Here is a 25,089-nt window from a genome sequence, read left to right as displayed (position 1 = left end):
AGAAATACAATGATAGCCTGTTAAACTGTCTGTTCAAAACGAAAAAGATGGATGATCTTATTATTAGGAGCAAGCTAAAAAATCTAACTGCTATAAACTTTAACATTGTTGTGAATTCATATTAATATATCAGCATTCTTTAGTGCCTTCACTTCAAGTGAGTTTTTAACCAGTAGATAAGAACTTCTTGAAGACTTCCTTTCTCATAGGGCTTTCTGGGAAAACTATGTCCAGTCTATTTTTGTCTGTCCTCTGGGACAAGCACTTGACTCCTGATGAAGAGCCATCATCAGAAAAGACTGTAAGACAAGTTTTAGCAAATAAAATACACAATGAACACAAAAAAATGAGCGCTCAAATTTTGGTCTTTCATAACTTAGTAGCTATGTTTTTGTTAGCTGTTAGCAGATGCTTCTACTAACATTTCTTGGGGAAAAAGGATGCTCTCACTCTTGTATGTCTTCAATAAGAGCATAGAGCTATTAAATTGATGTGAATGGCATACTGGTCAGAAGTATTTAATGAAAACATTAGATTTCATGTTGAGATTTGTAACATTTGCATGCGAGTCATTGCTAAAGTCTATGGAAACTTAAGCCAATTTGCTCTCTACTGAATCTGCTCTCCTATTGCTTTAAAGAAAAATATAACTGAGCAAATAAAAAATTATCCATTATATTAGTTAGTCTTTGTTGAAGAGCATTTCAATCAGAAATGTCAGCATTGCTTGCACTGGAGGCGTCAGTTGTAGGAGTCAACAGTGACACATAGTTTGACAGCTCGGGTCATTGGTCGCAACAGAAGAAATGGACTGTTTTTCAATCTCAACAAAAATTTGGAGTCCGTGTGCTGTGACTCATTGGCTCCTAGGTCATGGCTTCCTCCCAAACTGGCATACTTGTGTACTTCACTGTGAATGACCAAGTAGTATGAAAGTACATCACATCCTAATCACAGACCACCATGAAGCTTCTACGCTGTAAGAATAAAAAAAACGTTGAAATATGCGTAATGTCTATTCAGAATACTGTTTTCATTGTTTTTCGAAACCAGTACATTTTAATTAATTTTACGACATTTCCTTCAACCCTAAAACACAATGCAATGCTTAATTCAGAACTCTTGTAAGGAAAGTCCCTCTTTATTAACACAGCACATCTAAGTATTTCTACAGACTTATCCAAGCACATATGACATTAAAATGTCATGTTAAATTTCAAGACAAGAGCCCCTGTGTATTCAAAGTCTATTTTTCCATTTTTCATTATCCATTTTTATTCCCTATTATTGGTATTTTGGTTATGCTGCAAATTGTGTATTGCATTTAATTAAAAGTAAACTCTCGTAGCTTCTCTCTGTTTGATCAGTCCTCACTGTGAAGAATTGTATGTACTCCTTGAGAAAACAGTAAGCATCAAGCCCTTCCCAGACAACATGGGAAGCTGTAGTTGTCAGGGAGGGAATGTGTCCTGCGTAGGAGTACATGGCCAGGATTTTTACCCTCTGAACTTAGACTCGGTTGTAGCGACATCCTCTGTGCATTTCCAATTGTTTCTGTTAAACTGTAGATCTCAGGAAGTCTCTTATATTTTGTCTGTAGCAAAAGAGAAATCGAGTGAACTGAAGAGAGGCCCTCGGGTGTTCGATGGCATCAGTAGAAATGGAGGGGGAGGCTTTAATACCGCCATGCAGATGTTTTCCATTTGAGCTGGGAAACAAATCCTCATTGTTTGGGTCTCACCAGCCCAACAGGCTCAACGTCACTGAGCGTTTTTATTACCTGTTTTCATGCTCAACTCGTATGCCCAATTCTTTACAGATGCTACGCTCTGTCTGGAAATGAGCCTCCGCGTGAGGGATATTTCGAGATGTTTGGGCCACAGCTTACGTGTCCGTAGTGAGGAATGACACTTGCTGCAGGCCTATTCCTGTATATTACTCTGAACTCTGGCATGTGTCGCATACTCGGTGTGAAATAGATCTGGCTTTAGTTATCTGTCCAGATGAGAGAGGCGTGGAGTGTCGTGTCAGTCCGTAGGGCATGTAACCAGTGACGAACGTTCTGCCGGTGTAATTACAGCCCTGCCATCACATGAGAAATTGCTTGCATAGATTCAGAGTTGACGTTGTTGTGATGCACATTAAAGAAGCATCTGCGTTTGTCATGCTTTGTTGCACATTTGAAATTATCTAAAAGACCCAAAAATCTGGAATATATACAGTATTTATATTTGAATTTGCTGCTTATTGATAGTAAGGCAGTCGTTGTGTTTATGTTTAGAGTTAATATAGCCAAAATGATAGTAATTTGTATGCTAATAAGCAACTGATTAATAGTGAATAGTGTTCCCTAAATCAGTTACCAAATTTGCATATATATTAGTTCTTATTTTACTCAAATATTTTGGGACATTTAAAAGAAGCTGCTTTTCTGACCGTTTTGATGATTCAGTGTCACTTCCTGAATTTACATTATACTGGGTTGCACTGGAAACCTGGAATCCAGTGTAACTACGGTTCAACAAAATGATCAAAGTTGAAATGGCAAAGTTGCATTAACATCATCAACAACATTATCTATTAGTTTTGCATTTGTTAACACTATCAGGTAGGTTTAGGGTTGATTGGGTGTAGGGCATATTTCATAATAGAGCATTAAGTTTTAGAGATGGTCCCCAGATATTCGAATTTTGAACCATCACAATATGTAACTGAAGCGACGCAATAAAAATATAGCAATACTTACCTATGTCAACATACTAAAAACGTGCCAGGGTTCACATATTAAACCTGTGTTTTTAGAACCACTCAGTGGACATTTTTCTTTGAAAGTTACATATATTTATGAGACCAGGTTGCATAAAAAGGCATAAAAATTGTCCAAGCTGAATCGCATAAAAAAAGAGGTGACTGCGTATAATCAGTTTCAACCAGAAGTGTGTTTGTTTTACAGTTAAGCCTTATATTTACAGTCTTTCCTGAAATAATTTCATTTGGAATTAAAAAATGATTATTCCAGCGTACCAGAGTTTATATTTCAGGTGCCAGAACGATAATCATCCTACAAAGCGTATATTTTACAGATTATTGAGATGACTTTCTTGGCCCAGATGAATAAAGTTACACAGACACGTTGTGAGCACTTCCAGTTGGCATGACTGTTCACAATGGGGCATAAGATCTGATGCCAAAACAATCTCTCGGCTTCTGCATTGTTTTTTCTGTGTTCTCCTGCGTGCTGTTCATGTGTTATTTCAACAGGATGTCATTAGTATTCATCATCTCCATAGTCAAACCACTTTCATATACAAACACACACATAAATATACAGTAAATGCGAAAGACACATTATTGTTACTCCATAGTAAACGGAGTTAGAGTTTCACTTAGTATTCTTAGTAAGCTTTTGTCCTCGGTAGTGATAATTTGCTATTAAAAAGGTCTTTCAAGACAGTTTTCTCTTGTGATGCACACATAAATGATTTATAAAATGCATAAAAAAAGTATAAAACGTGTAAAAAAAAAAAAAAAAAAAATAAAATAAAATCTGTTGCTGGAAGTTTCTGGTCAGATTTTTACATTTATATGGTTTTTAAATGAACACCTAATCGGTTTCTCTGGAGTAAAAGGTAATCATATCCTACTCTTTCTCAAAATCAGGGATTATGTTTCAGTTTCAGTGCTCAGCTTTGAAAAGTAGACACGAAAACCATTAACAGTTAGCTTTCATGTAAAATCCAGTGGCATTACTCACTGGCGGATATGTAAGGGTCCATTTTTAGAGGCACATTTGTTCACATCTGGATAACATATCGTTTTTCCCTCTGCGGAGCTCACACTGACTGCAGGAATGCGCTCGTGAAACTGTGTCAGAGCCAGCCAAGATATTTGAACACGCTCAACTTCGCTAACCTACATATATGGCTCAGTTTCCCTCTGAGGGCTTCTCTGGTCATGTAAAGTGAATAAGAATTAGATCACCTGCAAAGGCCAGCCGTCAAAAACTTGGAGTTTAATGTTATAATTTGATGTGATGTGATGTGATGTGATGTGATGTGATATTATATACGTTGTTGCAAAGTTGTGGACAAACTTTTTCAAATGTGTTGTTCCAGTGGATCATATTGTCACTTTTTCTGAAGAAAAATGTCTATGGTGCTCGACATGTTTAACAGCCTAAACAATTATTTCTGCCCCTGTGAAGCTATGTATTTGAAATTGATGACTTCCTGTTTTTAGTCAGTTGTTGTTAGAAGTGAAACAGCTGCTTAAGTATTTAGCTATGAACAGGCGAAAGGCTAATTATGCTTGCTTTATATGACAATACAATATACATCACAAATAAAGCTCAAACAATAAAAACTCTAGATATATTGGTCAAACAAGCTTCTATTACATTTAGTTTAAACGTATTGCATGCACTACTAAGCAAACATGCATTTTTTTGCATGCCAGCTTGACCAATAGCGTGCCAGTATTGTGCATAATTGACCAATCTTGTCTTAGGGATGTGGGATTGACAGAGAATAATTAAAACAATGCAAAACACATACAGAAAATGTATGATGTTTGTCACTAGAAAAACAAAGCCAAAACCCAGACATTTTAGGAAATTCAAGAATCCTGTGGCCATCCTAACTAAGCTGAAATTATTTGTCTCATTGTCACACAAAATGTTTGTCACTAAAAATCGTACTCTCAGCGATATAACAAACGCAAATTCTATTTTCAGGAAAAACGGAAAAGACAAGCCGAGATAGAGGACAAAAGGCGACAACTCGATGAACTTGTTCTACAACTTCAACATTTTAAGGTAAACAAAAAAAAAAAACTTTCAATATGTTTTCCTGCATTGACATACAAGTGTTTTTTGCTCTCCAAAGTTATCTTATAGGGTAATTTCACAAAAGAGATGTGGATTATTGAGTCCATTTCACATCAAGATTTTGGGTCTGAATTTGAACTCAACGCAATGAAGCTTCAGTTGATGCCATAGCATTTGCACCTTTGTAAATATAACACATTTCTCATAACTTGTTAACTCAGAATAAGTTATCTTTGGAGAGCAGCTTGGATTCATTGCATCTCTTGCAGCAAACAAATGCGAATGTCAATCAAAGTACGTTTTGAAGGTACAGTAAATCCATAGAGCATCTTCACTCCTGAATCGCTCATTATACAATGAGTCTATGATGGTGGAATCAAAATTAGATTTAGACTTTACTAGAGATGTTAATTTTTGTCCTGATGATAGTGGTTTTTCCCTCTGTGCGAGTCCGCGTCAGGGGAACATGTCTGAATCAGCTCTAGCAGCACAAGAGTGTGTTATCAGATAGCCAGGGGTTTGCCTCATTTAACCAGAACTGCTCTCCGGTGTTATCGCCCGAATTTTATGGCAGTTAGTTTATACAAAAAACACAGCCTTTGGTTTAAAGTCACTCATGAAAGAGATTTTGTCTAGGCCTCAGGAGAAAAGGACTCAGGGAAAAGAAACACTTATTCTCAATGACTGTAAAAGATTTGATAACGCCGTAGTACTGTTAGACTTTTGTAAAGAGACTAAAAAGATAACATCGACTGCTTGTGTTCCAGCACACAACAGCACTGACGTTTGCTGTAGCTAATCATATGTGTAAATTCTGGGCAATCTTAGTGTGAATGTGTACTGTAAAGAAAAGGAAGTGAATGTTTTTAGAAGGGCTGAATATAAAGCGAGGATTTGACTAAAAAGAGCGCCATATCCAGGAAGAGAGATGTTTGTTTAGTAGTGGGTGTTATGGGCTTCTGAAGCAAGTTCTCATCGGAAAGTACAGCTGCAATGTCTAGATTTTGAGTACCAACAGAAAAATTGTAGATCTATTTATTTTCTCCTATAAAGGGATGAAATTTGCTGTCCAGATGCTAAACAAAACACAAGATTTTAAAATAAAAGGACAACGGTCAGATTCCTAAATCAAAGTGGTTGATAGTTTTATCATCATTTTATATTTGCTTATGTTATTTGCTGTGCTTAATGGGGTTGTGATTCTTTCCTGTTAATGTACTCAGTCTTCTGTCTTTTTGTCTGATTTTTAAATATTTTTAAATGGAAAATTAATTGGGAAAAATACTTATTAATCCTGAGAGTAGCTATTATGCAACTGTATAATATACAGGCAACCAACCACTACTGCAAAATAATGCCACTGGGTGCTCGAAATGACCATATATAATTACACTCATTACATGACTCCATAACCTAATAAATTAAATCTGACAGAGTTATATTTAGACCAGTTAGCTTCTAATATTATACACAGAACAGCATACTATATATATGATTGGCCAAAGATATATTACAAAGATTGGCCAATTACAATCAAATATCCCAGAGAACCATGCACTAAGCCATAAAATTACTTTTTATAAGCAAACTTCTAAGAATATAATGTGATTGTCAAGTTATGAAAATCCGAAATCTGGAAATTCTTTTATGAAAACAATCTTGAAGCACTGCCTCAAGTCTTTTTAAGCCAAACATGTGGGTAGTCTTGTAATCCAAGACGGTGCCGTCTCCTGCATACTTTCAGCAGCTTGTGAAACAGTCCTGAGTTCCTGCGGTTGCCCTTCGTGGAGGTGATGACTAGGCGTAAGGGGTCTTGAAAGACTTCATAGCTCACATAGCTCGTGCAGAGTCAGCTCAGCCACAGCTGGTGACTTTCTTAACAGCTGTTCACGTTGGACAGTATATAAATATATTCAAGTTTACACGAGAATGTGGCAACATGTGACATTTATATTCTGAACTTAAATGTCAAACAATGCACAGTTTTTTTTTCTGTGGGAAGCCACAATCCACACAATAATGAGCTGACTAAAGTATAAACTAAGTACAGTTTTAGCTTTAGATGGTACATTTAGGCTGCATTCTCCCAGCAGCTTTGTAACGGTAAATGCAGTTTACTGTGAAATATTGATTGTCTGTCCATTCTGTAACTGAAACTCACAGACATAGTTTTGCAAGTTCACAGAAATAGAGATTTTAGATCCAGTTGTCTTTCACAGTGCTCTAGCCGCTAAGCTTTGTGGTTTACACTGCTAAAACTTTTTAAACCACACGTGGTCTAACTTCAGTTCAGCAGATCTTCATAGCTTCACATTTGCTCAGTAACTCAAGCAATACGGCGTAACTACACTTACAAAAAAATAGCTCAAGTCTGAGTAGAAGGAAGTTGAAATAGCACAACTGCATCAGCAAAGTCATTTTTAACAAGGTACCAAACATATTTTTGAGTGTCACTGGACACTTCCATTTAAACTGCTGTGAAAATGTGCAATATGGCGCATAATATTAACGCCACAACAACATATTTAAAACTTGCTTGTCCGACTTGGAGACCAGCTAATGCTTTAAATACATACAAAAAAACCGAAGCTGTTGCTGGTTACTTAAGAACTGAACCTCCACCTCACATGGGCTTATTCACAGGATTATGTTGTTTCAACTATAATAATATGTTCTGTTGTTTTGGATGCCACTTGTCAGCAAATGCCTTTTTCAAGACAACTAATACTGATGTATTTTGTCATTGAATGAGGTATTCACCCTCAAAAAATCCATCGACTTTAGGATAATTGAACCACTGTCAGGGGTGTGATAAGCAGGAGAGCACACGACTAGTATAAATGAAAATAAAGCGTTTTAATCTATTCAGACGATGAAAATAAACAATATAAACGCAGGCAGGCAGACAGGATGATAACCACACGCAAATAAGGACGAGATCGGACCAATGGAACTGAAAACACAGGACTTAAATACACCGGGTAAATGACTAAATTAACTATACACAGCTGAAGACAATTAACTAAATTAGGTCACACGGAACATGGCACCACGACAAAACAATAACACAAGTCCAGAGAACGTGACAACCACAAGTGCTAAAATTCTAACTATTTAGGACTAATTTTTCCAGCACTCTATTGCCAGTCTGGTTAAAGACAATATTCACAGTTGAGAACAGAAAAGCTGATTGTCTCCTGCAAACTGTATTATGCACAAACTTACTCGAGAGTCACACATCTTGCAGTACTAATACTTTTGGCAATCCCAAACACCTTTGTGAAACACCTAAAAATAACATCTGATCTAGATAAATGACCTGACCATAGAAAATGTTTTACCTGTCTTACAGTCCAAAGCCATGAGGGAGAGGTGGCTTCTCCAGGGGACACCAGCGGTGCCACAAGAGGAAGAAGAAGGCCGGAGAAAACAGGTTGAGCAAGACGAACATCACGCTAAGACACTAGAAGATGCTATTCATAGGTACAGTAATCTATTTCTGATGAAAAATAACACGGTGTTTACTGAACACTTTCCACTGATCTCATCTTACAAAATAAGGGATGTTTTTGGGGTTATATGTTTATTTCCTGCAATAGCATCCATTAAGCAACCACTGTTCCAAACACTGGAGTCATTTCCTCCAGACTTCAGTGGGATCTGTATTTCTGCTCAGCTTTGCTTTTAATTATGAGAACTTCAAAGCTGATTTCCTTCAAGCTCATCTGGTAGACGTATTTGAACCTCTGCAGATGCCGTTTTAAGGATCCTCATATGGGATGCATTGCCAAACCAATGTGTGTTTCAATCGATTGCACTGCAGCGGGATATTTTGATAATTACACGGCACTATTGCTTCGAAAACAAGATGTTGTGACTAGAAAACCAGATAAATCATGCAAGGAGCAGTACACATGATACTAACTGTGGCTGTAACGTAGGTTAATCAGCTGATAATGCTTGAAGGTAATCACTTGCAAAATTTAAACATTGAGAATTATAGAAATAGAAAAGTATGCAAAAAAACAGATGAACATAATCATAAAGGAGACTATAAAGTCTAATGAATCATTGATACTGGCCAGAGATGAGATCCTTCCCAAAACGTTTAAAAGATTAGACGTAACTTAAATAGATTTAGCATCTTGAAGTGTTAAGATACACAAGAAACAGACGAACATGAGCATAAACTAATAGAATATATCTTTCCATGAGTGTTTATTAACTGCACATTATTTTCCGTTCATTTGGTACAGAAGTTCCCATGGCCCAGATCACCAGGGGCCAATATTAGCAGCCAATATTCCAATAATAAGTGTTGGAACATTGGAACATTCCAATATAACTGAAATTAGTTTAAGTGCGCTTTTTTAGAGAAGACCTGCAGGGTCTTTTGATTTCTCTCTTAATATGTTTAAAGGCTAAAGTTGAACGTCTGAAGGCCTCTGAATGTTTGATGAAAACTCAAGAGTTTGAAATGTTATACGGAGGACTAACAGTTTTTCTGGTTTTGAAGCAATCAATTGTTATTCAGTTGATTCAAGTGAGCTGTGTGGGAGTATTTGGAAGATGTTTGGATTGTAAAACTCATATTACATAAGTTATGTTTTACCTTTTGGTCCTCAGAAGTGATTATGTAATCAGTTGTGATTGAAGTGGATGATGCTCTTATGATGAGTGGACGCTCTGAATTCCATCATCAAGTTGATTGCTAATTTACTCTTCCATGATGTCATCCATGGAATGTCCACTTCAATGTTTAGATTTCATTAAGTCTCTAGGATGGGTTTCCTCTCTGCCCAGGATGTCGTCTTTGAATTTTTCGAAGGTAAACAAAGTGGTGTCTAAAATTATTTACATCACACCAGCGTAATTAGAATGCATGGAATCTTGATGGTGGATACTAGAACAGGGCTAATGTGGGCAACCAATTATATTTCAAAAACTGTATTATGTTGAAAGTTCAGAAGAATATTTCTGAGAGTTATTCAAGCGTTTTTTTGAACTTTTTTCCCACACTGGTCTATTATTATGGCATCAACTTCAGATAAAGAGTGGTTGGACATTTTATATGTTAGTTAGACAGTCTCTTCCTGTCTGGTTCTTGTCCAAAATAAACAGCTATTTGGACCAAACAGTTTGCAGATAGTTCTGCAAGTTTTGCTTGGTGAGGTTAGTGGGACACAGATGCAAACATTAAGAACTAACCAACGATCACAGACTTTATTAAATAGTGTGAATCATGGACCAAAAAAACAGTATCTTTTTTTTTTTACCAGAACCTTCACTGTCAGTGACGACCCAACAGGTAACTGAGTCTAGACTTAACGTAATAAAGCATATTTGAGTTACATATTTGAGCTACTCTTTGTCAGGAGGATTATTTGGGCTGTGAGCTTCCATCTGTCATTGGAAGGGTAATGTAGTTAAATGCTCATTGTGCAGCTGGGCTGGTTGTGTGCGGCAGGTAATATTTCCAGGGCTGACAGGGCAGGGGAGATTCACACAGAAATCTCTCTGTCTGGATGCTGAGAGGAATGAACGTCTCTGTGGCAGGAGTATGGAGACTGAGGGAGTGGCTGCTGGCTATTTCTGTACCCTGCAGAGGAGATCCTCCAAAATAAATGGCACTCAAGACTCATTTTTTCCAGGGTTGATAAAAAAGAATGAAGTGTTCAACTTTCTTTTCTGCAGCAGCATTATTATGTAACTTAATAAACGTTTCATGGCAGTTTCAAAGTGAACCATCTGGTGAGGGGTGATAAAACAACACATGAGGGGTGAGTTCAATGCATGACCCTGGCAGGTTTTTGTTACATTGGCACATATTGCTACGTTTGTATATGTAGCTGCAGACACATATTGTGGAGGTTCATAATTCAAATATTCAAAGAGTGTCACTAAAAGTTAATGCCCAATCATGTTGGAAATGTCCTTTACACCAAACCAATCCTAAATCTACCCGATAGTGTTAACAAATGCAAAAGTGGCATAAAAGCGCATTTGTTGATACAACTGTGCCATTTTAACAACCTAATGCAGATTTGAGCTATTTTGTTTTGTCAAAACGTCGCTCTTCATCGACTAAGTGTAAAGTAGTATCACGTTAGCCACCAAACTAGCCTACTGAGTTAGCAAACGTTTTTTAGATGTCATAGCATGTTTGAATTCACGACATTCCTCAAGTAATTATGAAAAAAGTAGGCTTTGTTAATCGAAACTGTGGACCTGCGAATCATACTTTGTGCGATAAAGAAGAACAGTTGTGGCAAACTGCAGAGATTCATATACACGTTTTTGGAGTTTCGCAGCAATGCAGGTAGAGAAACATATTTCCAATGAGGTTGAAAACATGAGTCTATAATTTGTAGTAACACTAATAAAAAGTCCATCTCATGTTGTCTCTCACATAAAAATCCACCCACATCGTTTTTTTTTAGCTCTTTTGGCTTGTGAACTATGCTTGAGTTCTGCAGAATTTTCTCCTGATTCAGACAAGATGACTTCCTCACTGGTAAAAAAAAAAAAAAAAAGAAGAAGCAACAGTTTAAAGCTAAGAAATACTTTTAGTCTAAAATAAGAGGATTGTGAGTGGGAATGTGTCTTTAGACTACACCTGCAAAAGTTTGACTGACGGCAGACCGAGCAGTATTACCAACAGAAGTCTATAATTTAGAAATATGCAAATATAGTCTTAAACAAATCATCCTAACTGATACATTACTGTATCACACTGAAAACGCAAAGCATGAGGTTATGCCTGCCTGCTTAATATGCAAAAAAACTGAACAAAATAATGACAAAGCATTGAAACTAAGCTTATGGTAAATGGTTTTGGCTGTATTGCGCTGGTGGTTTTAACTATAGCCTGGGCTAAACAGCAGTGCATCTCTTGCGAGGACAGACCTCTCTTAAAAACTTATCATTACAGAAGACGTCCCAGCCACTGAGTCTAAAGTAAAGCTCTAACTACCAGGCTTTCCAAGAAAAATGTGGCGTTGACATGGTACTAACTCAGTCTTAAAGCACCTCCCTGACACATCTGCACACACACTGTTTATACAACTGTGTGATACGAGCTCCTAATATGGTGAAAAGAAAGTGTAAGGTCTCTCCTTTCGCACTGGAAGAAAGAGAGACGTAAAAATAAACATCACATCACTGTTATAGATAAGGCTGGCTATTGCTGAGACCTCTTAACATCGTGAGCTACTGAATTTCTTCCCCTGTTTGGGCTGAGCATGGAGCTTCCTCAGTCAGCATGAAAAATATTTAAGTTTTAAATTACTTAAATTTTTATTGAGATATTATTGTAGTTTTTATTTAAAATAATTAAACATTTTAAAATATACATTTTATTTAAGTTTAATTTTTTTGTGCTTCACTACTTTAGTGTGTAGACTTCTTTAAAAATGAATTGCAATTGCATTTTTTATTATTTTATTTATATAATTTTAGTTATCATTTAGTTTATTTAAAATAACTGTGTGTGTGTGTGTGTATGTGTGTGTTTTGGTTTAGATCAGTACTATTTCAATTTCCGCTGTTAACTGGAGCACTTTCATTTTCTTCAGTATTTAGTGAGAGAATATTGAGGTAAATTTATGCAATATTTTGCTGTCAACATGGTCACACATGGATTTATTTTTTCATAATGAGCGTTGCCTTAGAAACAAGTCATATCTCAGTCTGAGGACACCTCAGAGTTGAATCTCTATGTTGTTGCCTCATAATTACAGTTGCGACAAAGACGCAAGTCTAAGCGATTTCCTTACAGCCATTCACATTTGACATCTGCTTAACTGGACAGGAAGCAATCAATCTCTGTTGTCATGGGAACATGAATTATGGAGGTTGCTCTACTGCTGATGGACTCTGGCTGAACACAGGACCTCACATCATAGATATTGGAATGATTACAAATGTGTGAATAACACAAAAAACAGCTCATATATTTCAGGGTCGTATTTCAACTCCAAACTAGAAGAAATTATATTATGCATTGACAAAATGAAGCCGATTTTAAGACATTTTTTTTTATAATTGCTCTGCTAAACTACAGTGGTGTGAAAAAGTGTTGACTCCCTTCCTGATTTTTTTTTTTTTTTTTGCATGTTTGTCACACATAATGTCATACCCCTGTTGAACCATAACGTAACTGTGCTTCATCACACCTGAGTTCAATGTCTCTAGACACACCCACGTCTGACTCCTGCCACAACTTTATCTAGGTCTATCAGTCTGGAAAAGGTTATAAAGCCATTTCTAAAGCTTTGGGACTCCAGCAAACCACAGTGAGAGCCATTATCCACAAATGGCAAAAACAGTGGTGAACCTTCCCAGGAGTGGCCTGCCAACCAAAATGACCCCAAGAGAGCAGCGACGACTCATCCAAGAGGTCACAAAAGACGCCACAACAACATCCAAAGAATTGCAGGCATCACTTGCCTCAGTTAAGGTCAGTGTTCATGATTGCTCCATAAGAAAGACTGGGTATAAATGGTCTGCATGGCAGAGTTCCAAGATGAAAACCTCTGCTTAGCAAAAAAAACATAAAGGCTCGTCTCAGTTTTGCCAGAAAACATCTAGATGATGTCCAAGACTTTGGAGAAAAATACTCTGTGGACTAACAAGACAAAAATGAAACTTTTTGGAAGGTGTGCATCCCATTACATCTGGCATAAAAGTAACACAGCATTTCAGAAAAGAACATCATACCAGCCGTGAAATATGGTGGTGGTAGTGTGATGGCCTGGGGCTGTTTTGCTGCTTCAGGACCTGGAAGATTTGCTGTGATAAATGGAACCATGAATTCTGCTGTCTACCAAAAAATCCTGAAGGACAATGTCCAGCCATCTGTTTGTGACCACAAGAGAAGTTTAACTTGAGTTCTGCAGCAGGACAATGATCTGAAACACCACAGCAAGCCCACCTCTGGATGACTGAAGAAAAATAAAATGAAGACTTTAGAGTGGCCTAGTCAAAGTCCTGATCTGAATGCTATTGAGATGCTGTAGCATGACCTTAAAAAGACAGTTCATGCTAAAAACCCTCCAATGTGGCTGAATTATGACAATTGTGTAAAGATACAAACAATTGATTGTAGTTGGTGGCCAACCAGTTACTCGGTTTAGGGGGCAAGCACTTTTTCACACAGGGCTTGGATATAGTTTTCTCTTCATAACGTGACAAACATGCAAAAAAAGGAGGTCAACACTTTTTCAAACCACTTTACAAGACTGTATGAAGGTCAAACATCCTCCTTCAACACAAAAGGGAACCTGTAGTAGGTTATGGCAGGTGGTGCTGGGGAGGAGGAGGGAGCAGAAAATAAAGGTGAGAAATTACAAGACAGCTAGTCAATGGCATGGAAGACTTTCAGAACTTTTGATTTATTTTTATTAATAACAATGTACTGTTTACTTGGTATTCATAAATTACACAAAAACAAGTATTTACACAAAAATGTGCAGCAAAAGTTGAAAAATGTAAAAAAAAAGGTCTAAGATCAGTATAATGGTGATGTATGAAGAAGTCACTTTCAAACCAAGGAACTTTTCTGTTGGTCAATACAGCAAATACGCATGCCAGTTTGAACCCATTCCAAAATTATAATTTTTTTGCACTTGTCCTACTGTAATGAAATGTAATAAACCGTATGTAATTATTTAATGCTGTTGAGTAATTTAAGATGATTTAAATAAAATCATATGTCATACATTCATTGTATTACAATACTTTCAGTATAATACAGTCATAATAATCCAAATGAGAATCACCAAAGAGAATAGTGGAAATAACCAAAAGGAGAAAGTGATGTACGCAGTCAGGAAGCGTGAGAAATGATGCAGGAAGTCAGCGGTGGGTGTGAGACCTGAATGAGCTCATCCAGACGCAGCACAAGATGCACTCTTGACCTCGGACTTTGGAGCTTTGGAAAAGAAAATGGGGAAAATCTGCTTTTAAATGAGTCATGGTCAACACCCATCACAGCTTACAGGCATGGAATGAAGGGACCTCTCTGTAATGGAAAAACTAACACTGAAATATTAAATAACTGAGAAATCTGCTTAATAATTTCAAATAATTTGGTTCAAATCAGACTTTTCACACTTTACTGAACAAACTCGTGTTTTAGGTATTTGCACATGGAAGTCTCCATGTTAGCAGTTATTAAAGAAAACACACAGCTAGTGAAAGGGCCTTATGTGTTCAATCACAACCGTGTGTGCTCACACAATTATAGCTCACAGAAATGCTCCATTCATAGTTGTGCTTGTTCTTTCAGAGATTTGGACACGAGTCACGAACCTATATACATCCAAAAAAGTTCATGTGATTAATCTATTTAAGGCATAAAATATTCTCAAAATATTCTCATGAAAGTCAAAATTCCAATAAATCTCTTTTTTTTTGTTCTCCAAACTTATATTTAAAATGAAAACCATGATATTTTGTAACACCTTTTGAACAAGTGAGCACAATAAGAGTTAACTTGCAATTATTGTACATAATAATCAATTTTTTAATGTCAGGTTGGAGCAATTCATTTATGTTTGTGTTGTCATTTTATTAATTACAGTTGATTAATTGCTGTAATTTACTGCAATTATCAAATCAGTTTCTTTAAACTATAAATTGGGACTAAAAACGTTTCTGCTTTTCATTCTTCTCTCTCTCCTCCCACCTTTACTTAAATGTAAAACATATTTTCAATCTTAAAACATATATTTTGACTTATGGCTTTGTCCCTTTAATAAATCATAATTATTTCAATGTTATATCAAAGTGTAACGTGTGAAATGGACTGCTATAAATCTTTTGTCATACTTTATTTTAAAGTGTAATAACAGTTTACTACATGTATACTTACTATATGGTTAGGGTTAGGTTTGGGCTTTGGTTTTGGGTTACCTGCATGTAACTCTGCATAATTTATTGTTATTAGTAAGTACATGTCTAACACGGACACTCTAAAGTGTTACCAATCTTTTTTCCTACCCGACCCTATGATATAAACTATGATATATAGATATAAGCTTGTCTGAGAGATGTGTTAGTCTTACACATCTTGAAACATGCTATATCATGATTCAATCACTAGAGGGCCTTGAAGACTCGGGTCTTTGACTTTGTTACACGTATCCATAACGTAGCCATTCTTGTGTTTCCTTCTGTTGACTTTAACTAACTTTGCAACTGTATGCCGACTAACTTTCATTAAAGTATTAGTAGAGTCGTAGGGTTAGTAGGATAAGTTGACATGCGCTTGCAAAGTATAACATCCATAGAAGACCATCAAAATAAAGTGTTAGCAGATGTTAAGCAGATGGTTGAATACTCTAATGACTGCTAGATGACATGTAGTCGCAAAGTTACTCATAGTTAGTAGAACTAAAAAGTTAGTACAAAATAAAAGTGTTCACCCAAAGTGTGTGTGTGTGTGTGTGTATTTCTCCCATCTTGAGCGAGACTCATCGTTAGACGCCTCCAGCTAATTGTTCTCCACTGATCACTAATTAGGCTTGCACCAATACAGCATAAATACATTCTACTGCAGGCAACCCTCATTACCGAGCTATGATTAAAACGCACAATTGTTCTTGTTGCCCACAGATGTTAAAGAAACGGTTCACCCACAGTGATGTCCATCATGTTCTGAAAAAGAAGTGTGCTTAACTGTATTGTGAACTTGTAGTGCACATCACATTTTAAAAGTATTTTTAAAAAACGTAGTTGCAGAAAAAATACAATATTAATAAAACACTTGAGGGCATTTAAATATTTAAATATAGAGTATTTCATTGTTTCTTAACACGCTTTTGAAAACTGCACTTTGTTATAATATCAATTTTGAAGTGCATACATAATCATTGTTTTAATAATCGTTTGTCATAGTGCACTTAAGTGCAAATATCACATTTGAAGTTAATGCATTTCATAGGTTTTGAATTGCATCTTCATAATTACTATGTATAATACAAACAAATACAAAAATATTTCAATACATAGAAGTGGCCAAAGTGGGTTAATCCAACTGCATTTAATACTATAATACATATTCAGTAAATTGCAATTAATGCAGTAAATTCTTTTTTTAAGTTTCCATAATAAGTAATCAGAAACAAAAAAAGAGTTGTTTCACAGAATGTCTAAGCCGCATTCTTTCTCTCAAAACATACTCAATATCAAATAGACTACTTTTGTTTTTTGTTTATTTTTGGTTATTTACAGTCTTTGGGAGCTCTTTTCAAGTTTTAGAAAAACCAGTGGGGTTCCTTTAATTGAATTTCAAACAAGAAGTTCAGACAGTGCCACATGTTGATGCATTCATGGCCATCCATTATGTTTGTATACATAGATAGCACATGTCCTTTTGTAAATGTAATTTTCATCAGGAATCGTGGGAAGGCTTCTTCTCTTTTGTTATTGCAGACCACGTAACCTCAGAGATCCAAACAATAGCAGGAAATTCTCATGGGCGGAGGCAGCGAGGTTCCTCCGCCGGCAGCTTCCTCATTGGCTGCCAGCATTCAGAATGAGTGAGAATGGATTCCGCTGGGAAAAGAGAGATATGCATGGGTTAACTGACACTGAAGGGATGTGTCTCATTCACTTCCACAATGTGTGCACACGACTGCATTCCATGCGGCGAATACACTCAATGGGCAGCACATCTGTACGCCTGAAAAAAAAACACACTTGAAGTTCAAAGACATGATACAGTAAACAGGAGATTTGGTTTTATGGTTCTCATTTTTCATCAGGGAATAAAGAGCACTGATTTTGTTTCCTCCGTGGAAGGCAAAATTATATTTTTAGCAGAATGTGTATTCTGCTTTGTTTGCATTGAAAAAATATTTACTCCAAAAAGCATAAAGGTATCTTTTCACTATATATTAAAACTACCCTGAAGCCGTATAATAGCTTTGTGCTTGGGACAGAAAACAGCTTTTGTTATGTGTAATTGTAAATGCATAAGTGTTCAGGTGCTTGGGGTATGTAAGATTTCAATTATATATTTTGTTAAGCGTGAAAACATTAAATTGCAAAGTAAATACATTTACAATGCTACAAAAAGTGGTGTGTCAAAAAATGCTGCTCTTTCTTTTGATTTCTTTTGACTATTGGTTACAAAGTTCTAAAAAACTTTAACAAACATTAAGCAACATTGATAATAAAAATAATAAATGCTTAGTAAATTAGCATATTAGAATGATTTCTGAACCATTTAAATGATATTGACATTTCTGAATTGTTATAGTATTCCAGAGTATATTTTTTATATATTACATTAGAAAATCACTTTAAAATTCATTAAATCTTACAGACAACAACATTTTGAATAGTAAGGTTTTCAATTCTCTAGTTTCTATAATTATTTTTATCATTTATCATTATATATATATATATATATATATATATATATATATATATATATATATATATATATATATTTGGGTGCACTTCTCCATTGAAAGTCTCTAAAGTCTTTAGCATTTACTAAAAATTTCATTCGTGTATGTACGTGCATGCAAATAATAATAATTACATTTGCTGTATTTTTTGTGTGTCTGTGTGTGTGGGTTTTTGTAGATTGGAATCAGAAATCAGTCTTTTGGAGAATGAAGAATCACAGATATCAGCTAAAGAACAAGTTCTCAGAGAGCGATCATGGGAAACAGAGAGATCTATTGAAGATCTCCAGAAGGTACGTGATCCTCAGAAGAACATGCATCAGAGTGGCCTCAAAAGTGAATGGACACTTCAGCCACTAAACTAAAATGTCTTAATACCATTCATTCAACAAAATATGAAAGCAAGTGGCTTTTACTGTAACAGAAGATGAGTAAATGTTTCAACTGATGAAATACGTTACTCTGCTGAGAGAACTTGAGGGTAACTAACAGTACACTCAAGTCCACTTTTCAAGTTCATATTTATGGGTTGAAAAGTCATAATTATGATGTCAGTTATGTTCAAACCAGACGCTTTATTTGCCATGTTTTCTTACTAACTCAAGACTCAAAGAAAATACAGTCTTTCCGACAAATCACCTTGATACCAGTTATTACCAACATGGCTCTAAAAAGTAATAATTATTTTTTATTTGTGCACAGTAGCCAGTTATAGCCACTTCGATATTTTGTTGTAGTACCATAGAAGAGCATGTTACAGAGTCATCTTTTCTAATCACACTGCGTCTTGTTTTTTTATCTACAGAGTCTTCAGAATCAAGATGGAGGTATGGAAGTCATATGCACATTTTTGTCCTGTAGTAGCAAACTAAGTCTGAATACAAATTCGTACCAAGTTCATGGACATTTGTGTGATCCATCAGATGTTACTTCCAAGGTAGCAGCACAGTGGTAGATAATCAATCAAACACATGTCTGTCTACATCATTTGTCGGACAGGGGGGTCCAACTTTAGCCTCTTGGACCATTTCCCTCTTGCCTCAGCTAGACTATTGAACTCCACACATACGCCAGTGACTCTGCACTTTGTTTACCGTGATCCACCTATTCACAGGGAATCCCTGCAACCCAGAGCCCACCATTGTTATGCTCTAATTCACTCGCGTTGCTTTTGCTGTCTAAGCAATCAGCTGCTTCACGGAAAAAAAAGGGCGAGAGAGAGAGAGAGAGGGAAACTCAGTTTAGTACGGGGATTGGAAGGAGGGAGCAAATTGGTGGGCTTTTGAATGCAGGAATCTAGTTTTAGTTTCTCTTCTGCTCTCCACCGGACAGATGCGGTGAATTACAACTGCTCCCAGATCCCGGACCTCCCAGAACTGAACTCCCAAACTCCCGTCTCAGCTTCAGGGGATCAGCAACCGCCAAGAAAATCTGGTAGGTGCTTGTTGGGCATGTGGGAGTGGGCTGGGCTGGTCACGGTTTGGGCCGAGGCCAAAAGAGGGTACGGTAATGTAGATTACAGATGGCGCAGTTACTCACCGCAGCGCATTCGTGTAAGCCAACGGACAACATGGTGTATTTCGCAATCTATGCACAGTAGGGTAACTGGTCACCAACATCTCAAAGGTTTAAACTGAGATATTTGGACAGCTGTGACACCTGCTTTTGCTGAGCAGGCGCTAATGAGCATTCCAGAGAGAAAGCAGACCTGTGATGTGATGGAGATGAGTCAAACACATCTAGTTCATGTCTCGCTGTAGAAATGGTATGGAAATGAATAGAACAATGTTGCAGAGCTATAAAAACAAAAATCTTTGAGTTTGATTTCATTATTTCGTACATTCTATATAAATGGCTTATCAGTGGTTCTCAAGTGGTTTAATCTCAAAAGTAGATTTTATATTGGAAATCGAGTTATAAAATGCAACTAATAGTTACCATACAGAATGTACTTCAAATTAAGCCTCAAACTTTATTATTATTAATACGAACTGTACTGGCTCATAAATAAGCAAATGTTATTAGCATGTGATTTACCAACAGTCACTAGGGCAATTAAGAACTTGCAATTCCAAATAAATAAGCTAAAATATCATAATTTAATTAGACACACAGCTTTTGTTATGAAAATTATATACTTATATACGTAAAAATATACTTAAGTGTGTTAATTGCAGTTAAATTAAAATGTATTATAGTTTAAATGTACAATACATACAATTACTTAGTGTTTTGTATGTCCCCCTCTTAAATATTTAATACAAATATGTCATTTTATAATTCTATTGCCTTTTAAATTTGGTTAAAATGTACTGATAAGCATGATAAACACTAAAATACGCCTCAATATAATTTCCATTTAAATTTGTATGTCATTTATTGAAAAAATATTAGTAATACACATTTGTAAAGATTAATTTAGTACATTTAGAATATTGTAATTAAACTATACATTTCATTGATATTACATTACCTGCAATTAGAATAAAAAAGCTAACTACGACATTAATATGTGCTTAATTAGCAACAATAAATGACTAATATTCTGGTAATATGCATACTAATAAGCAACTAATCGGTGTAAACTGCTAAATAAAGTGTTACAGCTATATGTCATGCAGCTGTTTTTTAAAAGAGTGCTTTATCTGTCTTTAGCTGCACAATTTTATGGTTAGTTGCATTTTCATTATTTGCATTAGTATTTTTCCCCCTGCAACCTATTTTTAGGTTGCAAGCTTCCACTTTAGAACCACTGGTGTAGATAAATCAAATTAGCTGCCTCACAAATAGCTCTGGGTGTTTTTTGTTTTTTTCGTGATATTGCCAAGCAATGGAAGCTACTTTTAATAAACTCCAAAGACTGCAGTTTGTCAATATAATATAAGAGTAATGGTGCATTTCTGTAAAATCAAGAAAATGTGTCGAGCGTGGTCGCCAACTAAGTTTACATCACGCACAGCGGTTACTGGCAACAGCGTAATAACAGTGCAAAGGGTAGGTTGAATTTGTTTTTGGTTCTGATTTCAATGCCAATTTAGAGACTGTACAAATATTGCATGGATGTAGTGTCATCACTGAAAACCCATTAATAACAAGCATGCCACATTTCAGTAATGCATGATAGGCCACCCTGAGTAGACATTAACCCACAATCATCTGCACTCTTCCCCAAGCATTATACGCCATGGAGATCAGCGTCGAGAAGGACCGGAAAACGGGTGAAAGCAAGATCCTCTCGGCCTCTGCGGTCAGCCCACGTGACGCTCACCAGAGGGGCGTCAAAGTCTACGACGACGGCCGCAAAGTGATCTACGAGGTGCGTTCTGGGGGATCTACAACACTGGAGAATGGCACGCACCCCTGGAGCCCCGGCGAGGTGGACGAGCTCATGCAACAAGTGGGCCAGTCCCAGCAACGAAGCGACGGAGCCCGGGTCACCGTCACACCCGCTGAGCCCCAGACAACTACAGGACAGGTCAGCTCCAAGCAAGACCACAAACAATCCCCGAGGAAAGGCTACCAAGGTGAGGTCACGGAGACTCCACAGGCCTCTGCCGACAAACCGGTGACCATGATCTTCATGGGCTACCACAGCGTCGAGGACGAGGAGGAATCCAAGAAGCTGCTTGGCTTCGACGGCACCATCAAGGCTGAGATCGTCCTAATCGATGAGGACGATGAGAAATCTCTTCGGGAGAAGACCGTCACTGATATCTCCACCATCGATGGAAACGCCGCTGACCTTGTGTCGGGCCGGCCTCTGTCCGATACCACCGAACTGTCCTCAGAAGGCAAAGATGAAAGCTCGACCAAGGAACTGCCACCCACAGGTATTGAAAAGAAAAACGCTGCCAGTGCTGTGCTGTCATGTGACCTTTCTCCCGCAACTCTCTTTCCTGAGCATTCACCAAGGCTCTGCCTTCCTTAAAAACAAATCTCACCCTGTTACTAACAGCACCTCCACCTCTGTGACGTGAGAGAAGTTGGCTTCGCTCTTTCTGACCTGTTTTTCCACAGATCGTCCGATTCTCTTGATGTAAGGTTGTGCGATTCAGAGGGAACATCTTTAGGAGAAGATTTGCTGGATAATAGATACACCTCTTAAAAATGAAAGTTCTATATTGGAACCTTTAACATTTTCATTGTACAAAAGGTTCTCAGGAATCTTAAAAAGTTCATCGCAAAAAAAAGAAAAACGGTTCTCTTAAGGATCTTTGAGGAACCCAAAATGGTTCTTCTATGGCACTACTGCGAAACCCCTTTTGGAACCATCATTTTTAAGAGTGTCTGTGGAAAAAGTTCGTACCCCATTAAAAAAACATTTTATTATAATTAATTTAATTATCATTTGAGATGATATATAAATGAAAATGCCAAAAATAGTATGTAAATGTACAACAAAATTAATAGAATCTTCAATCTAGTTGTCCAATATAAGGTTAGATCATTTCTTAAAATTGTGTAGCATAGATTACAAAAATATGGTCCATACATGTCTATCCCTTTGATATTTCATACAATATGAAAACAAAAGCAGATCCATGAAACAAGGATGTTTCACCATGTTGTGCAGTAGCCTTACAAAGCCTTCAAATTACCATAAACGTTGGTTGTCCAATATATTTTATTGTTTACAGATCCAGATTTATTTTTCCCAACAAAAATGGAGAGAATGTACATAAATACTCACTTCATTAAGATTTATTGAAATACATTTGCCCTTCTGTGCCTCTGTATCCTCATATATAAACAGATTTTTACCATTTTTAAATAGAAAAAGTCAGCTGGATCATTCAAAGAGCTGCTCGGAATTGGCTCAGCACTGCCATGTGTGCAAACACACATCTTAGAGAATGAAAAGCACTGGCGTGACTTCTTTACACAGATTACATGGACTATGGAGGTGCTAAATGTATTTGGATATATTTGCTATTCATCTGAAAATGCAGTGCACAATTTGTACAAATATTATACCAACAAACCAATCTTATTTGAAATAATTAATTGACAGTCAAATTCCAGTCACGCATCATTTTAGACATTCTAGACTTGACACTGGTGTTAAATAAATATTTTGTGAGAGAAACATATTAAGAATATGTGTATAAAGGAAGATTACTATTGTAAATGAATAGCCCACTAGTGCTTATTATTCATAATCAAATCTGACGTCACAGAGATTACAGCTGCATATGGATAATATGCCTGAAAGAATGTACATATATTACACTCAAAATGAGTGTTTAATCCACATTTATTTCTATTGTGGTTGAAATCTGAAAGTGTTTTTAATATATGCACATTGTTTGCATATTCAATACCATTCGGATAAAAACTTCTCAGTGGTCATACAAAGGACATATCTAAAGACACATATTTCTAAGTAAACACTTCTCCTTTCACTAATACCAGCTGCCCTGCTGTTTCTCTATTTATTTTTCTAAGAAAAAACTTGCCATTATTGTAGCTGAACTTGTTTAGTGTTATATCACTTAATAGTTTTTTTGTTAAATGATGTTTCAGATGGGGAATCTTAAAGCTGCTTACCTTATATTTATATTAAACACATTTTTAATGAAATTAAAGTTATACATTTATTGTCAACAAGATGAATTTACAAAAATTAATAAATTTAATTATGTAGTAATATACATGTGTACAATTTTTTAATTAGAAGTGAAACACATTGTTTTTACATTTTTTGTTCTTTTTGGATTATTAAGTTTGGCTATTAAAAATGTAGTTAAACATAATAGCCAGTCAATGCAGAGAATTAGTTCATGTATACGTTCCATTATTAATAATGCTGATTACATGCCGTATATATTGAATTTTTTTTTGTCATAAAAGAGTAAGCTTGTATTAACATAGGCAACATGTATGAAGAACTACTCCGAAATGAGCCCTGAGGCCTGCGCATCTGCTCACTTCAGGTTTAAGACCATGAAATTGTTTGAGGAGCAGTTTTTGACGAGTTGACACATCCTTTCTGGAAACAGGAAGTTAGCAGGCATTCAACAGCCTCGCTGGAAGATGCGTGATCGACCATCAAAGCAATTTGATTATTTATTAGCTGGGGATTTTGCTGCCCTTACATATTTTCCTGATTTTCAAGCTCGCAGTTTCAGCAGCTTGCAACATGTGCCAACCGTAGTACCATTACTGATGTAAGCACCGACAATCAACATGTTGAACAGAAGTTTTGATGCGTATGTCATGCATACTTTATACGCAGAAACTTCGTATATAACATGTTAAAAAGTCACAGTTTTTTCAAGACAAAAGCCGTTTCAAAATGTATTTATTCGATGTACCTTTTTAATTCTGGGAGTTACACTAGTATATGATATAGTACAGCAAAATAAAGGTGTTACAGGAATAGTTCCTTCTGTACCAACGGTTCTTAACACTCAACATCGAAAGAACTGTCTGCTCACAAAAAAGTTTGTTTTTGTGTTCTAAAATGTAATTAGCATATGTTCTTTGAACCTTGACTTAAAGTGGTTCTTTTATTTAGTTCAAAACTGTTCTTTCATTTGCACGCTGTGATTGAAAGACATTGGCATTTTTTATAGCCTGCCTTTGTTGCCGATATTTCATGTCCGGAATTGTTTACACGATGTAGGAATACAGGCCCATGAAATACTGATGCCCTGAGAGTAAAGCAGTGTCGATGCCAGCTCGTCAGGATGCCAGCCTTTCAAATCGTGCCAAACAGTTTCATTCAGTTTCGACATTGACATGTGTGTATGTAAGTCTTCATTATTTATTTCGATTCGTCATTTAAATATTGTTAGTGTTTTCTTCATTGAAAATTGCTGTATTGTGTAATCTCGGGAAGCGTAC

The 25,089-nt window shown here is 36.4% G+C and overlaps 1 protein-coding gene across 1 annotated transcript in view; it reads left to right on the top strand.

Moving 5' to 3' along the window:
* LOC122353137 (paralemmin-2-like) overlaps window positions 1-22,123 on the top strand; it is a 40,446-nt gene extending 18,323 nt beyond the window's left edge. The window contains 7 exon segments of the mRNA XM_043251049.1: window positions 4,733-4,813; window positions 8,178-8,308; window positions 18,422-18,536; window positions 19,049-19,070; window positions 19,576-19,677; window positions 21,417-22,082; window positions 22,085-22,123. Coding sequence (XP_043106984.1) covers window positions 4,733-4,813; window positions 8,178-8,308; window positions 18,422-18,536; window positions 19,049-19,070; window positions 19,576-19,677; window positions 21,417-22,082; window positions 22,085-22,116 — 1,149 coding nt within the window. The 3' untranslated portion in view covers window positions 22,117-22,123.
* Window positions 22,124-25,089: the final 2,966 nt, after the last annotated feature.

This window comes from Puntigrus tetrazona, chromosome 10 (assembly GCF_018831695.1).
Source record: "Puntigrus tetrazona isolate hp1 chromosome 10, ASM1883169v1, whole genome shotgun sequence".
NCBI lineage: Eukaryota > Metazoa > Chordata > Actinopteri > Cypriniformes > Cyprinidae > Puntigrus > Puntigrus tetrazona.
This window is presented reverse-complemented; position numbering and strand designations above follow the sequence as displayed.